Source organism: Prunus dulcis, chromosome 6, assembly GCF_902201215.1.
Source record: "Prunus dulcis chromosome 6, ALMONDv2, whole genome shotgun sequence".
Lineage (NCBI taxonomy): Eukaryota > Viridiplantae > Streptophyta > Magnoliopsida > Rosales > Rosaceae > Prunus > Prunus dulcis.
This window is the reverse complement of record NC_047655.1, coordinates 28,905,942-28,921,868: the sequence shown is the minus strand read 5'-3', so window position 1 is coordinate 28,921,868 and position 15,927 is coordinate 28,905,942. Positions and strand designations below refer to the sequence as shown.

Sequence of the window (15,927 nt, the reverse complement as noted above, 5' to 3'; positions counted from 1 at the left end):
GTCCTAAAAACGTGCAATTATTATCCAACCAGAGCCAATAAAGCTCGTAGATGTTTAATTGCAAGCCACCTACTCTCACATCACAGCTTTTAAATCATCTGCTGCTAAATGCTAATCATTCTGAATTTATTTATAAAAAAAAAAAAAAAAAGGTATTCAAATCAAAAGCATAGGTAAGATGTGACTTTCTCCTCAAAATTATTGGAGCACTCGAGAGTAACATGAAATGAAACACACACATAATAGTAAAAGACAGCCTTTATTATAATACCAACTACCGTGCAGCAATATGGTTCGTACAAATTAACTTTGGCTGAAGAAACGGTTCAACTAACCAACAAGGCCTTAACTTTCCCGAGGGCTTGTCAAGTTTATGAGTATTCATCTCTTTTTCTCTCACTCTCAAATCTACTTTTGAGGCTCTTTAATTTCTCACCAGTGACTGAGTAATGCCCTAGCTAGCCTTTTCGTGAAACTCATGTCCTTCACTACCTACCTATACCTATACCTATAGCAGCACCCTGGCACTAACTGTCTTCAAATGCCATTGTGCCAAGACCAACATTAACAACAGGGGAATCAGATCAGATTAATTTGCAAATGCAGCAATATTTTTGAATCAAATTGTTGTCTTCTTCTTCACTTCGTCTTTGCTACGGTTAGGTTATTGTTTTCATAATCATAGGTCAAATGCTAAGAGTAGCTAGTTTGGAAAAGGAACAATGGAGCATATGCTGCATCCCATTTGGAGGCTAAGTTAATGGCATTGAAGAGATCGATGAGTTCACATCAAACTGACATCTGTCCCTTGTTGGACCAGAGCAATTTATTTCTTCTTAAGTGTTCATATGTACCTGCCTGAATCAGGTCAAGTCGTCCCTCCCTCCCTGAGCTTTGCTTTGCTTTGCTTTAATTTTCTTGTGCTTATTTCACTCTATATTGAGAGCTTCCTCAAGCCTTGAAGTTGCACAGCTGTCTCAACTCTGAATTATGCAATACAATTATGGCCCATCTTATTTATTATTGCGTGCATATTGTGATGATGGGAAAAATAATTAATAAAAACAATAGTACATTTCTATACAATTACTTGACTGGAATAATGTGTGCATTTGTGCCACTCTAGTTCTACGTGGGGCTACGTTTGTCATTTGACTAGAGGTATCAAATACAAACAATTTGTACTTTGCCATTTTTATTTTTATTTTTTAAACAAGTGAGCTCAGGGTGTTGAGCAGAAGATTTGCCACAGCCCGTAACATGTTTCACACACTAAAGCTTGGGCCAATTTGGATCTACCCCATCTCATGCATTTCTTTAACGGGTCGGGCCTTTTGTTCTGCCTGGCCCAACACAAACATTTTTACTTTACTTGCTCCCTTTATTATTGGGCCTGAAATGCTTAACACGAAGCGTATGTCTTGGGCCTTCAATGGTTAATAACGAAGATGAGAAGAGAATGAGAGAGATAAAGAACAAAGAAACCCAGACAAAACTCAACGTCAAGCTTGGAATTAAATAGGCAAACCAACTGAATAATACACACTAGTCTTTTTAATGACGCAAGGCAAAACAATAATAATAATAATAATAAATCACATCACTTCTGAATGCCGATTGGTTGATGAAAGGATGATAAGAGTTCAATAATAAAAAGAAGAGGCACCCCTTGTAGTTGTTCTAGTAACTTTCTAGACTTGAAGTTGTAGGTCTAGGTCCTAGAGTCCAAGGCCAAAATAGTACTGAGATTCATTGGGTTCATGTACTTGTTGGACCCTGTCAGGATTTGCTGCGCAATGATTCTGTTGGCCTTCTCAGAAGGATGGAATGCATCCCAAAACGCGTACAAATCTCGGTTTGGGCACAAGTTGGAGACTATTGTGCATAGCCCAATCCCATTGTAGGGCCCTTGCCCACAGCATGCTATCTTTGAAGTCACAAATCCTGCAAAAAAGTAACACCAGATCATGTTTAGCTTAGGGTATCTTTGTAATTTTCTTTTAATTTTCCCAGTGTTTTTTGATTTTTTCCGTAATCATATTCTAAACTATTCTAATGTCTAATTTACGGAGATGATGGATATTGAACTCGCATACTGTCTTGGCCTTGGCCCAACCAACCCACTTTGTGCTTATAGTTAATTATTTGGACGTACCATAAGCTTGAGGGTCAGAAATAAAATCCATGTGCATTTCATATGCATTTGCAGCAACAAAGACATCTGAGCCAAGCTGGCTGTTGAGACCATTGATCATTTGGACGAGTTGTGGGTTGAACAAAGAAGCAGCTCGCTCCAGCTCAACCGAGCATTCACCGGCTCTGCTATGCTGAGCCAATTCTGCAGGAACACACCCTAGTGGTCCTGTTCCTGTCACCAAAACCCTCCGAGCTCCTAATTCGTATAGCCTCTGCATTGTGAAAAAACAAAAACATTAAAGCATGCATCGTTCTAATTGAGCTTCAAATTAATAGCGTGCGGAAATTCAATATTTTTACTACATGCATAACAAACTTCATTCAAATCATCCACAAATAAGATGAGGAAATGTTTTAACTTGATTGATAAAGATTGTTAGGTCTTAACAAAGTTGAAAATTTGCTGCTAATAAATTTGTCTCCCAGACAATTTTAATGCAGGCGGATAGTGGTCATAAGTGCATTTGGGCAAAGGCATTAATGAAAATGTCATAGTGCTTGCTGCTCTCACCAACCAAGCATATCTTCCAATAACTCCCTGGTTGCCTCTTGGGTCACATCAACATTACTCCTTGACTATCCTACACCAATTCTCTATATGTGTGCGTATGGTTTGTGTTACTGTAACACCTTGCGTATATAGTGAGTGCATCAATAAAAGAAATAATGAAAACGGGAAAAATGGAGAGAATTTTTAATTGTATACAATTTTTTTTGAGTTTATTTATCTCGTCACATGATTTAGTTAAGTGTGAGAGACAAACTCAAGAATGTACACAATATGTGACACTTAAATTTTTTTTCATAAAAAGGAAGTAGCACAATAGTTACCGCTAGAACTTTGCGATACTCGGAAATGAGGTACACAACATAGTCTGGCAGAGAGAATTGGCGAGATCTAGCAGAGAAGGGCACCAAGTAGTAGTTGTTGACAAAATCATTGCCACCAAGGGTAATAAGAACAAGTGCTTGGTTAACAAGTCGTTGAGTTTGTTCAGGTCCAACTAGGGCAGCCACCCTTGTCTGGTATTGCTCGAAATATTTCAATTGCTTGTAGATTCGGATTATATTGAGCTGCCAATTTTGGACATTGCTAATTAGATACTCTTCTTCTTCATTATTTACGGTAATGTGAAAAAACTAAAACTAAATAGAATGTATACTTTAATTGGACATTGCCATAAGAGGGCTAAAAAGAGGACTTACAAACTGGATCCCAGTGTCGTTGAGAATTCCAATCCCAGCAGAAGCAAAGTTAGCACCGACAAGTAGGTTTTGTCCAGTGAGGCGAGGGCTCAAATATGGCAATGTGGGTTCTGAGCCAAGTTGCTCACCTGAAAAATACATATTGCAAATATGTTACAGCATATAATCACTACCAAAAAACAAAAAAACAAAAAAGTAAGAGCCCTACTGATAATGTCTGGTATGTTAAGGCCATTAGAAAAACGGCCGGTGGGTCTGTGAGTTGGATAATCTATGCCATAAGGGTAAGAGTCTGCCCGGGCAGTGGTGGCTAAGTAGTCATTGTTGCCATTGTCCACCAGAGAATCTCCGAAAACGAAGAATGCCCGTGCCTCAGCCTGACGGCTAGCACAAGCACCGAGCAGGCCTAGGATAATTACCCAAGAAGCAAAAATGCTATGCATGATGAGATGAACTGGCTCTAACTCTTTAAGAAATCTCACAACCAACTAGCTCTATCTGTTGTTCTCACTCTAAGTACTCAAGTTTTATTCCACTGGTAAGTGAATAAGAGCTTGCTTGCTTTATATATTGCTCCTGCTTTCAATGTTTGGCACCATATTAATGGCGTGTTCTACCACCACCAGAATAAAGTATAGGACCACCATTAACAAAAACTAGTAGCTCTGGTAGTTCCAGTAGATTAGACGAGGAATTATTTGAGCGGCCACTAGCCAGTAAGTTGTATATCCACCATGACCTTTAGTTGTGATACATTGCCAACTTACTTTGCACTGCATTCATTCTTGTGTTGCTCATTTTGGTAAAGCTGACAAATTTCAGAATGGCAAGTACTGCATTATTTGGTTAAATATAATACTTACTTTTCAACACCATGATGTTACACAGAGTAAAAAAAAAGATTGAACAATTGAATTTTGGGTTAGACTTTTCAACTTGCAGTCAATCCTTGCTTGCTTGCAGTCAATCCTTGCTTGCTAGGTTTCCACCTACTTCTTACAGCTTTAATAAACCAGCCTTCTTTTCAGGCGGAGTGACGGTGATACAAATTTTTTTGAGTCACATCCATGTAAAATAAAATAAAATTTTGAAGCATATATAATGATTGTAGAATTCTTTCAGCTTTCAGTTTAAGAGGAACTAACAATATTGTCAGACCATTTTTATTTTCTCTCTCTTTCTTGTTTTGCATTTTTCTCTTTTCTTGGTTTAAAGGCTGAGCTCTCATCTGGTGAAGGTCATCATAACCATTTGAATCCCCCCTAAATCATGGAATATATTGCATGCCTAAACTCTCTGGAGACAGTTTAAACTCTTTAAACGCCCTTTATTTATCTAATGCTTCAATGCTTGGTTGGTAGGTTTTATAGATTGCATGCAATTTGCCATGCGCAGAAATATAATTAGTTTAACGGATATAATGAGTCAGCCCTCTCAATTCCCATCCCAGCTATATTCGGCAAGTGCGATGCATGTTTAGCCAATTGTCTTAAGAGGAAATGCCGCATGTTGGTAAGAGAGAGGGGAGGGGAGGGGGGGCAGACAAAAGGCAACAGATTAATAAGCCATGTGACCAAAATAAATAAGGTGGGGTGTGATCTAACTACTTCCAAGAGGCACTGCATATGCTACCTCAATGCACATTAAAATTATGTGCATGTCAAAATATTATGCCTTTTTTCACTAACAGAAAAAACCCTTCATTAGCAATAAGCTTTTTATAACCCCAGATCCTTCTCATGTGACCAACAACATGAAAGCTCCTTTAAAAAGAAAGGGATTTGGGTTTGGTGTTCAAGCCATCCCATCTGATTAAGATTTTTGAGGGATAAGAAATATTTGTTTCAGCATTTGACAGAATTAATTATTAAGGACTGATTCTGTGTGTGATTGATTGATGATGATGGAGCATAAATGGGGGTTTACATGCTCCTCTAAGCAATAACATCAATCTGATACAGTCTCTCTCAAGTGTCTCTCAAATAACAACAGGACTAAAAGCAGCATCCCCATTTTGTTTTTCAAGTTAAACTGCCAATTGCCAAAGCACTTATCTGTCAGCTCCTACAAAAGCTGCTTATTTCTTAATGGAGAAGAAGAAGCAGCAGATCAAAGGCTAGACATTATATCTGCCAACAAAATAAATAAATATCTTGTCACAGTTGATGAATCAAAGATTGCAACCGATTTTCTTAGCGGAGTAAATGATAACAAATTCCTGAAGAGTTTGGGAAGCTTCTATGTAGTACTATTATCTGCTGCATTCTGCAATGACCCCCAGCTTCTTCTGCAACAAAACCCTTCACGTGGCTTGGCTTAATTAGAAGAGCAACAACTGGCCAAGAAACTGACATTTCCCACAAATTCCCAAAGTGGTAATAACCATACCAATCTTTTCAGGCTCTTAAATTCCCACCAAGTACAAAGGAGTATAAAATTTATATCCTTGATTGTAAATAATAACTTTCTAGTTCCCAATCTGCAGTATATATTTATTATTATTTTTTAACTTTTGGAAGCCAGGTGGATATTATTAGTAGTTTTCACTTGTACTCGGTCATCAGCTCACAACTCTTTCGTTGAATGTGAAAGATGTGTCTGTCTTCAGGTTTTGATTATCAGAGGAAAAGCATGGTATGGATGCGCAAATGATTGTTGTTTTAACACTAATAACACACAAATAACACACAACAACAACAACAACAACAAGGGAAAACGATTGCGACATTAATTATGGAAAAGACTACCAAATTCTGTTCTGAAATCTGAGAGTTGAATCTTTTTATAATTCTATGTGCCTGCCTGCTGCACTTCAATCAACAAACAGAAAATAAAAAAATAAAAGTGATTAAAATGTTGAGCTTTTGGTTTGCTTTTGAGTGCGCATGTAGGCTTTCCTCATCCTTTTTGGGGCACAAATTATATATAACTTTGAGGCCCCGTTACATACAAAGCTCACACACTATGGGCCTCAAGCAGGCAATAAAAAAAGAGAGGAAAATAAATAGAGACTTACATTATTTTTTGATCCACTAACATTAAAGATGACAGACATGAAAACAGAGCCCAACCAGAAAAAATAAAAAAATAAAAAAGCTTCCTATTCCTACCAAGGGTCTAAGGCTAGGTACAAGTTATTAGCAGCAATATTATTAGGTCCATGATGATGGAGGTCCCAAAGCATCCCAATTTATAAATTCATCTCCTCCCCCCATCATAACATCAGCTCCTATGTCATTCATCTCTAGGAAATCCTTTTCCCCGCAAACTCCAGCCCAACTGCTCAATACAGGACTATTAGTCCCAGTACTAGCACTAGCACCACCAGTAGTAGTAGTGTTCTCCCACAAACCATCTCCAATACTCCAACCTCCAAATATTAATGAATCTGAACAAGCTTCACCTCCAAATATTAATGAATCTGAACAATCTTCACCACCTAACTTACCACAACCATTTCCACTTGAGCCCCCCTTCACAAATTCCCCAAATCCACCCTTCATATTATACTGATCAGATGTGGACTTAGTGCTTGAACAACTTGAATTTGCAGATGATGATGATGATGGTTTGTGATCTGGCAAGTTGAGCTTGGCAGAGGAACCGTAGAGCTTTCGAGCTGCTTCATCATAAGCAAGAGCTGCCTCTGTTGAGGTGTTGAAAGTGCCCAGCCAAAGCCGAGCCCCACGATTGGGCTCTCGAATCTCAGCCACCCATTTCCCCCAAGTCCTCTGCCTCACTCCCCTGAAGCTGCACAGTGCATTCTCTGGCCCTCCTTTCCCTTTCATGCACCCTTTTCTTGAGCGCCCCATGCTTGCTGTAGCTTTCTTCCCTACCTTTCTCCCTTCCTTTTCCATGTTAAGGCAATAAGAAGGCCTTGGTTTGGTGAAGTGATGAAGAAGAAGATTTGGCTGGCACAGTGACCTATATATAATATAATAAATATTTTGAGCTGCATGTGGCTGCTGCCCAGTGTTGTGTTGTGTTGTGTTGTGGCCTGTGTTTGATGGGAAATTGAGAGGCACATGAGATGCATATCCTACTTAGTTAGGAGGAGAAGTGGGCTGTTGACATGTGTAAAACAATAGCTTGGCTGTTGCTGTTGCACACGACCCTTAATGAACACATGTCAAACGGTCAAAGAACACCTGTCGTCTCGTCTAATGCCTAATTCTATTTGTTTCCCCAACTTTGGATTTCCCTTTTAATTTCTGCGTACGGAAAGAGTCACACGTACATACTACATGTCATGTCATGAGTAGCTGTGCATTTTTGTTGGGATCGCCCACAGTTTAATATCATAAAACAAAATATATAAAACATAAGAAAATGAAATCAAACCATGAAGTAAGCAAGCTCCGTCGTGGAGGAGGAGTTGCCAGCGCCGGAGATGGGGACAAACAAAGTGATCTGCGACGGTTGGTCGTCGGCTGAGTTGTATTTCATTTTCATTAAACTTTATTTTCTTTTACAATTCGAGACTTGCAAGTCTTAAGTACCCTAGAATAGGTTTAAGATTAGGATTCGAGGATTGCAAATGATTTCAGAATAAGTTTGCATAAGTTCAAGACTTGGATTTAGTGTAACAACCCGATCCTAAATCAATTTTTAGTTATTAATTTATTTTGATAAAAGACCATTATGCCCCTAGAATATTTTATTAGGTTAAAGGTTGACTTTTTGACCAAGAAGGAATTTGAAAATTTTGATCGGACCGTTGCGTAGCAGCAGGTCGAGATAAGTCCATAGACATGCAGTGGGCTCAAATCCGAATTGTATAGAGGAAGTTACGATCGAAATACACAGAGGCGCGAAACCGTAATTTAGCAAAATCAGATTTTTTTATATTTCTTCCTCTCCTTCTCTTCCCCGGCGCCCCCCCCTCGGCGGCGGGTGCTACTGTTCACAGAACCAAAAACCACCACGCCGCTGCCATTTTCGGTCACCTCGTCCGACGAGACTAGTCCCATTCAAACCGGCTCGAGCTCGCCGTCACGACCCACCAGGTGTCGAACACTTACATGGTTCGGCTCAAATTCCAGAGTTGAATTTAGGTTGGGTCCTGTCATTTAGGGTTTGGAATGCTAAAATAATTTTGGAAATTAAAAACAATTTTCAAGTATAGCTGCATGGCTATACTCTATAAGTAGATATTTTAACTGTATAGCCGAGCGACTGTACTATTCAACGGTATAGCTGACCGGCTGTACTATTTAATAGAAATTATAACAGTCCAACCGCGAGGCTATACCCTTTAAATATTTTCCCATATAGCCGTTGGGCTATGCTCTATAATAATAATTATAACTGTATCGCAGCACGACTATACTATATAAATAGAAATTTTAAAAGTCTAACCGCGTGGCTATACTATTTAAATAGAATATTCTAAGCGTATAGCCGTGCGGATATACACTTTAAAAGCATAAAATTAGTTTCTTTACTTTTATTTTTTTGGTTAAGTAATATCTTAGTCTTTTTTAATTACTTTAATTAGTAATTATATTTTAATTATTGTTTATTTGGTGAATATTTAAATATTTTATTGATTTCATAAATTACTCGAACCTTAATCATAAGCCTACTATGGGGCACTTATGACTCGATTAGGCTTGGACACTCATGTAACTCCACCTAGGGTTTTACGATTCGGGTTTCAATCTCAACATACTGTTAGTATGGCATAACTGAACCTAACCCTGTACTTAAATGTGCCTTTAGGTAGATTTTAACAAGTGGTTGTATAGCCGCGTGGCTATACTTTATAAATATGATATTTTAACGTATAACTACGCGGCTATACCCTTTATATAACATAATATGGATTTCTCTTTTTAATTACTTTAACTAGTTGTTATGTTTTAATTATTATTTACTTAGTGAGTAATTAGTATTTAAATATTTTTTTAAAGATTTTTTATAAAAAAAATTTAATTACAATTTATCAAGTAATATAATTTATGAAGTTAATTAAAATATTTAATACTAAGGAAATAATAATAAAATAATTACTAATAAAATAAATTAAATAAGGCTAAGATATTATTTTATTACTAAAAAAAAAACCTAAAATATAAATTTATTGACTTAATACGAATTAAATTTTTTTTTCTAAAAACCCTCTCCCAACAACAATTCAACAAAATTTTGCCGGATTATACCTCTCTCGACAACAATTCATCGACATTGGTAAATTTCTTCGGTAGAGGTCAAATCCGATAAATATTTGGTGTCATAGACCTATATTGACACAATTTCATTGGGAGAAGTTTTCTTGCAACTATACTCCATAAATAGAAATGGTAAACGTATACTCGAGTGGCCATATTATTTAAATTCAATATATTAATAGTATCGCCCCATGGCTCTACTCTATAAATAGAAATTTTTACAGATAGTCATTCGACTACACTCTTTAAATACTATATTTTTACGAGTATCGCTGCCCGGCTGGACCCTATAAATGGAAATTATAAACGTATAGCCGCACGGCGGCACTCTTTAAATAGGCAATATTTTAAAAGTATAGCCCCATAGCTATACTATATAAACAGAAATTATAACAGCATAGCTGGGTAGGGCTAGCAATGCGTCGTGTCGTGTAGGGTTCGTGTAGTGTCGGGATAATAAACGTGTCAAGAATGCTCAACCCGAACCCAACTCATTTAATAAACGTGTCGTGTCGGGTTCGGGTTGTCTTTTATCGTGCGGGTTTCGAGTCGTGTAACGGGTTCATAAATAATAACATGCATGTTACAAAACTCACAACCGAAAAAATTTAAATTAAAAAAAATAGAGAGAGTAGAGAAAATATAAGGAAAAGAAAGAAAAAAAAAGATAGAGAGATGAGAGAAGAGAGAAGGAAAAGAAAGAAAGAAAAATAGAGAGAGAGAGAGAGAGAGAGAGAGAGAGAAGATTGAAGGAAAGAAAGAAAAAAAAAAAAAAAGAGATGAAGAGAAGGAAAAGAAAGGAAAAAAAAAGGAGAGAAGAGGAAAGGAAAAGAGATAGAGAGAGAGGAGAAAGAAGAAAGAAGGAAAAGAAAAAAAAAAAAGATGAGAAGAGAGACGGAAAAGAAAGGAAAACACAAAAGAAAAAGAAATATTATAAATATCAAAAGGCATACTATAAAATCACAAAGTTGTTTGTAGCATGGTGGATAAGATGTTTGAGAGAAATGAGGATGGTAGGGGATCAAAACCCCTTGTGCGTGTGTTGAAGTCTCCATTTTGTCTTTATTTTTTAGTAGGTTAGCGGTGTAACACCCCGACTCTAAATTAAATTCTTAAATTAAATTTCTTAATTTAATTAATTTTGAATTTACGAATTTACCCTTGGGGTAGGGGTATTTTGGTCATTTTATTACCCGAACAGAGTTTGGGGCAGTGGCTGGTCAATATTTCGAAGTTAATTTTTAAAAACCATATTTTTCCTCTCTCTCTCTCTCTCTCTCTCTCTCTCCCCTGCGAACATACCCTCTCCCCCATTTTTTTTTCTTCTCTCAGGACAGCACCTTCACGTCTCCACCATCGCCACCACACACCTCCAAACTGAGCGGCACCGGTTCCGTTGGAACCACCACACTTCCTTCTATCCGTTCCAGCCCACCGCCACCTCGATCCGCCGCTGCCGTCACCGGAAACAGCCACAAAATGAAGCTGTTTTGACAGTTTTTCAACAAACTTTCGGCCTCTCGTTCTCTCTCATTTCTCCACCAAATTTGACGAGTAAGGTATGGTTTTCTACCTATTTTCCATGATCTAGCTGTTGGTTGGGTAGGATTTCGTTAATTTTGAGCTTAGGTCAGTTGAATTTTAACTTAGGTTTCGGCCGGTTTTGGATTTCCGATTCCGGCCACCTCCGGTCACTTTTTAGGGTAGGCCCAAGAACAAAAGTGACTCCAAATAGGGTGTTGTACCTAGGATAGGAGTCTTGTGCCGAGGTGTTGAGTTTTTCCGACGAAGGGTTATCGCTTTGGACACCCACGCGCTGCCAGTAGTGTGGCGGCGCGTGGGCACTGTAGCAAACTTACATTTTTGCCTCAATACGATCTCCTGGTTGTCACGAGTGCGTAGAATTTCGCGGATCATGAATCGGAGCCTCGGATGTTCCGATTCAATAATTTAAAGTTTGAAGATTTTTCGATAACCGTTCGATCGTAAGCGATCTAACCGTCCGTTTCGGACCAAACTTACGGGACTTGTGTCTTAAACCTTGTGGAACTCTTAGGAACTTCCAGTTTGTTCCGTTCCTCGTACACTCGCTAGAAACCCGGGAAATTAGGATTTTAATTCAAGTTCTCGTTCGAAACACTTTGTATTAATCTCGTATTCGTATTCTGAAATAGGTACTCCGACCACGCATACGCAGCAGGCGGGACCCTCTCAGGGTCAGGCAGTGTGGGACTACTTGTGAGTGGACTTTGTTTTCAACTTATAAGCATGGTTTTATAATGAGAATTTTATGCATATGAATTAAATAGTTATTGAAATGCATGTTATATTTAATAGTTAAATTCTTTATTTTCACAAAGTATTGGTAATATATTTTGGGTTTTGACATATTTGAGTATCTTGAGTATGTATATATGGATTTTGAGAATTTATATATATGTTTGGCTATGTGTGGGGTACTTGGGTTGTTGAGATGAGATTTTGGAAAGTGATGAGTATAGAATGTCAGTTTGGAGTGCTATAAGCACTACCCTATGTACCTCCCCAGATTTGGAACTTGGATACGAAAATTTGAGATACTTGGAAATGTCGGAACCCGGGGCATCCTTGACGGGATGTTGCTGTAGACCCATGATTGGGTAGTCCGAGCGCGTAGGACTGGTCACAGACGTACGAGTTTTGAGGGTATCGACTGTAATAACCCAAAACAAAATTTTTAGTTAATTAGTAATTTATTTGGAGAAAAGACAATTTTGCCCTCGGAATATTTTATTAAGAAAAAGGTGACTTTTTGATCGAGAAGGAATTTGACAATTCCACTTGCGCTGTTGCGTAGAGCACGATGAAATGAGTTAATAGGCACGTAGTGGGCCCGAATCGGAGTTGTAACGAGAGAGTTATGGTCAAAAGAGTCTCAGTGGCATAACCGTAAATATTTCGAAGTTGGATTTATAAAAACCGGCTCAGCTCTCTCTCTCCTCGAGCCGACCTCCCTCTCTCTCCGCCCCTCCTCCTTCTTTCCTTCGTATCTCCGGCCACCGACCACGGCTGTGGACGGGGCCAGTACCAAAACGACCGGGACGACGTCCCCTTCCTTTCCCGACCATTCCCCGCCGGCGGCACGGCCTGTGCTGGCCGGAAAATACAAAAAATCGCCGGAATGTCACCGAAACTTCACAGCCGCCGATCTCCCTCCTCCGGCCACCATTTCCGTCGACCCAGGTATGGATCTTGAACCTCTCGAGCTGTTCTAGCTGCCTGTTAGGTAGGATTAGATCGATTCATAGTGTAGCTATTGGATTTTTAAGCTTAAAGTTTCAGCCGATTTTTGACCTCCGTTTTCGGCCACTTCCGGCCACTTTTTGTGGTAGGTCCAAGAATAAAAGTGGCTCCAAATATGGTGTTTTACCTAGGGTAGGAGTTTGGAGCCGTGGTTTGAAGTTTTTCCGGCGAGGCAAAATCGCTTTAGACACCCATCACTCCCGGCGCGTGCTGGGGCGTGTGGGTGAGGGTAGTGCAGTGGCACTATGTCTTGTTGCGATCCTTATGTTGTCACGAGGGCGTAGGATTTTGCGGATCTCAATTTGGATTCCGTTTGAGCCTTGAACGGATTTTCCATATTGTGCGATTTCCGGGTTCAATACTGCTGAACCGTTGGATCGCGCTCAATTTCGGAAATATTGTCCCAAATAATTTTAGAATCGTGTAGGATTCGACGGATTGTGAATCGGAGTCCCGGATACTCCGAAATTGCGAACCCTGGGGCTAGGGTTTGGGAATTTTATGATTTCACGATCGGGGTCAATCCGATCGTCAGTTTCAGACCAAACTTGTAGGACATGGTTCCTTAAAGATAAGGAACTTAAAGGAACTCTCAGATTGGGCATTGGAGGTCCTGGACCCACGGGGTTCCATATCAACCAATATGAAAATTTATCGCTTAGTGAAGTTTCGAGTCTTTTCAGACAGTTCTAAACGTCCGAAATACCTAAGTGGGCAGAAAAAGGATTCTAAAGTTAGTGCACGCACTTCTAGAAGTCGAGGGTCAGGGTTTTACTTAAAAATCTTATACCGAGCAGTTTTATTAATTAAATATTCATGATGATTTACCAAGGCACCAGGGACCAAGCAGGCCCGCAGGAGAGACCTTCAGGAGGTCTAGCTAGTTCGGACCAGGAGTGAGTGGACTTTTCTTTTCTAAATGATTTTTATAAATAAATTGCATTATTTGATCTTGAATAAGTATTATTCATTGTGATTTTCTAGCATGTCTGTGAAATTAAATATCTTATTTATACATTGCTTAGCTGAGTGTGCCAAAGTGATATAAAAAACAGAGTTTAAGAATTTTACCAGAGGAAATAGCAGTTTAATTTCAGATTTTCTGAAATACAGTTATTTAGCAGATTTTTCTAAGATATTATATTTAAACCACCATGTACCCAATTATGGTGATTGCCCTCAGTTATACAGATGTCTACGGACATACAGTTACCCTCAGTTTGTCAGTGCACTTGACATTTGCCTCACGAGTTTCGGGGACGATCGGACCGTGAGTGCCAGAATTTGCGGCTCGGATTGACTTGGTGTCCTGAGACCTGCCAGGATTTGCGGCTCGGATTGACTTGGTGTCCCGAGACCTGCCAGGATTTGCGGCTTGAGTTGACTTTGTGTCGTCGAGACCTGCCAAGATTGCGGATCAGGCTGACTACGGTCCCCTGAATCCTGCCAGTTGCGGCTTGGGCTGACTGTGTGTCACCGAGACCTGCCAGCGGATCAGGCTGACTATAGTCCCCTGTATCCTGCCAGTTTGCGGCTCGGATAGAATGTGTGTCGCCGAGACCTGCCAGGGGAATTGACGGAATTACAGGGGTACATCCGAGTGGTAGTTTTGATTGATTGCAGTGCTTTGATTCAAGTTTTGAGTACATTGCTTTTATGCAGGTTTGATTTCAGTGTTTTTATGCAAGTTTGGGTTTCAGTGATTTCATGCAAGTTTTATTGCTCTTGAATACGATTGCATATATTTATATCAATATGTAACTTCGTTGGTTTTAATATGCTTCAAAAGTAGTTTAAATATTCAGTTTTTCTTAATTATTTTTACAATGGGGGTTAGTATATTCTTATGATACTTTATGAACCTTTATTTTTGTCCACTCACATTTTTAAATGTTTTACGCCCCCAAGCTGTAGCGTGCACATGACGTCCACCACCGGGCCATCTTGACTTCCGCACCTTCTTGGTACAAAGCGATGGTGTGTAAAACTATTAACTTACCTTTATACTATTAGACTGCTCTGATATTGCCCTAGAGTGAGATATGAACTTTTGGTATGTGTATTGTCGTGCTGGCAATTGGTTGTGTGGATATTTTGCTCGTTCTGACAGGTGAAAATTTTGGGATTGAGCAAATTACAGGGGAGACTCTGCCGAATTTTCGGTAGGAGTCAAGGTCAAAATTTTAAGTAAAAGGGCAAATAGGTCATTTGTGCCCGACATTTGCCAAGTGTCGGACACGCACAGGGTTCGACCCGAATTCCAATGCGGAATTTGGTTCGGGTCCTGTCATCGACTGTACGTGCTGGCTGAGAGTTAGTCCCCCAGTTGGACGGCTCGTTCCCTAGTTACATGGTGAATTGAGGACTCTTCATGGGGACTCTGCCATGGTAACTAGTCAAACAATCCCCCTGTTGGATTGTTTCCCCGGTACAACTAGGTGTTGGTCATATTTATATTATTATTATATATGTATATATATCTCTTATATTATATATATATATATATTTACATATGTATATAACTATTCATTCATTCTTGTTTTTCGGTGAGGATACTTCCTAGCCGGTCGTGCTAATGGGTACGCTTTCGAGAGTTTGGTTTGGGCTTATAATATTTAATTGGTGGGTTTGTTTAGTGTTCTGTTTGAATTTCGGACTTGGCATCAGGCATTGGTTTGGTTTTGACATATATAAATATTTATTTGATTTTGATGTTTTCGGATGCATTCGGATTTCTTGCTTGGTTTATTAAACAGTGGGGTTATATTATGTTGGTTTACACTGAACTGAACTTTATTTTTGTCCACTCACATTTTTCTGTTTTGCGCCCCCAGCAAGTAGTCGACTGAGCTCCGCAGCTGAGCCGGATCGTGTGCTCACGAGCCTTGAGCCTTCGTAGAATTCCTTCATTCTGTTTCCCTTGAACTTTGTTTTTGTTGTATTTAAATTCTTTAGATATGCTCTGTTATCGCCCTTGCTAGGGTTTGATCTTTGAGGCCGGAGACCTTTGTTGTAAACTGTTTAGTTGCTTTAAAGTATGCTGCTGGTTGGGTACCTTAAACTGTGAATTTTG

General features: G+C 39.2%; 2 protein-coding genes across 2 annotated transcripts; both read right to left on the bottom strand.

Moving 5' to 3' along the window:
- Positions 1–1,492: 1,492 nt before the first annotated feature.
- LOC117630742 (GDSL esterase/lipase LTL1-like) lies at positions 1,493–4,024 on the bottom strand. The gene is made up of 5 exons (XM_034363485.1): positions 3,611–4,024; positions 3,403–3,530; positions 3,028–3,270; positions 2,156–2,408; positions 1,493–1,944 (listed from the first exon to the last, which is right to left on the bottom strand). The coding sequence occupies exons 1-5, from the start codon at positions 3,843–3,845 to the stop codon at positions 1,712–1,714; spliced, it is 1,092 nt and encodes a 363-aa protein (XP_034219376.1). The 5' UTR covers positions 3,846–4,024; the 3' UTR covers positions 1,493–1,711.
- Positions 4,025–6,399: 2,375 nt separating this feature from the next.
- On the bottom strand, positions 6,400–7,361 carry LOC117630741 (dehydration-responsive element-binding protein 2D). The gene has a single exon (XM_034363484.1). The coding sequence runs from the start codon at positions 7,257–7,259 to the stop codon at positions 6,555–6,557; it is 705 nt and encodes a 234-aa protein (XP_034219375.1). The 5' UTR covers positions 7,260–7,361; the 3' UTR covers positions 6,400–6,554.
- Positions 7,362–15,927: the final 8,566 nt, after the last annotated feature.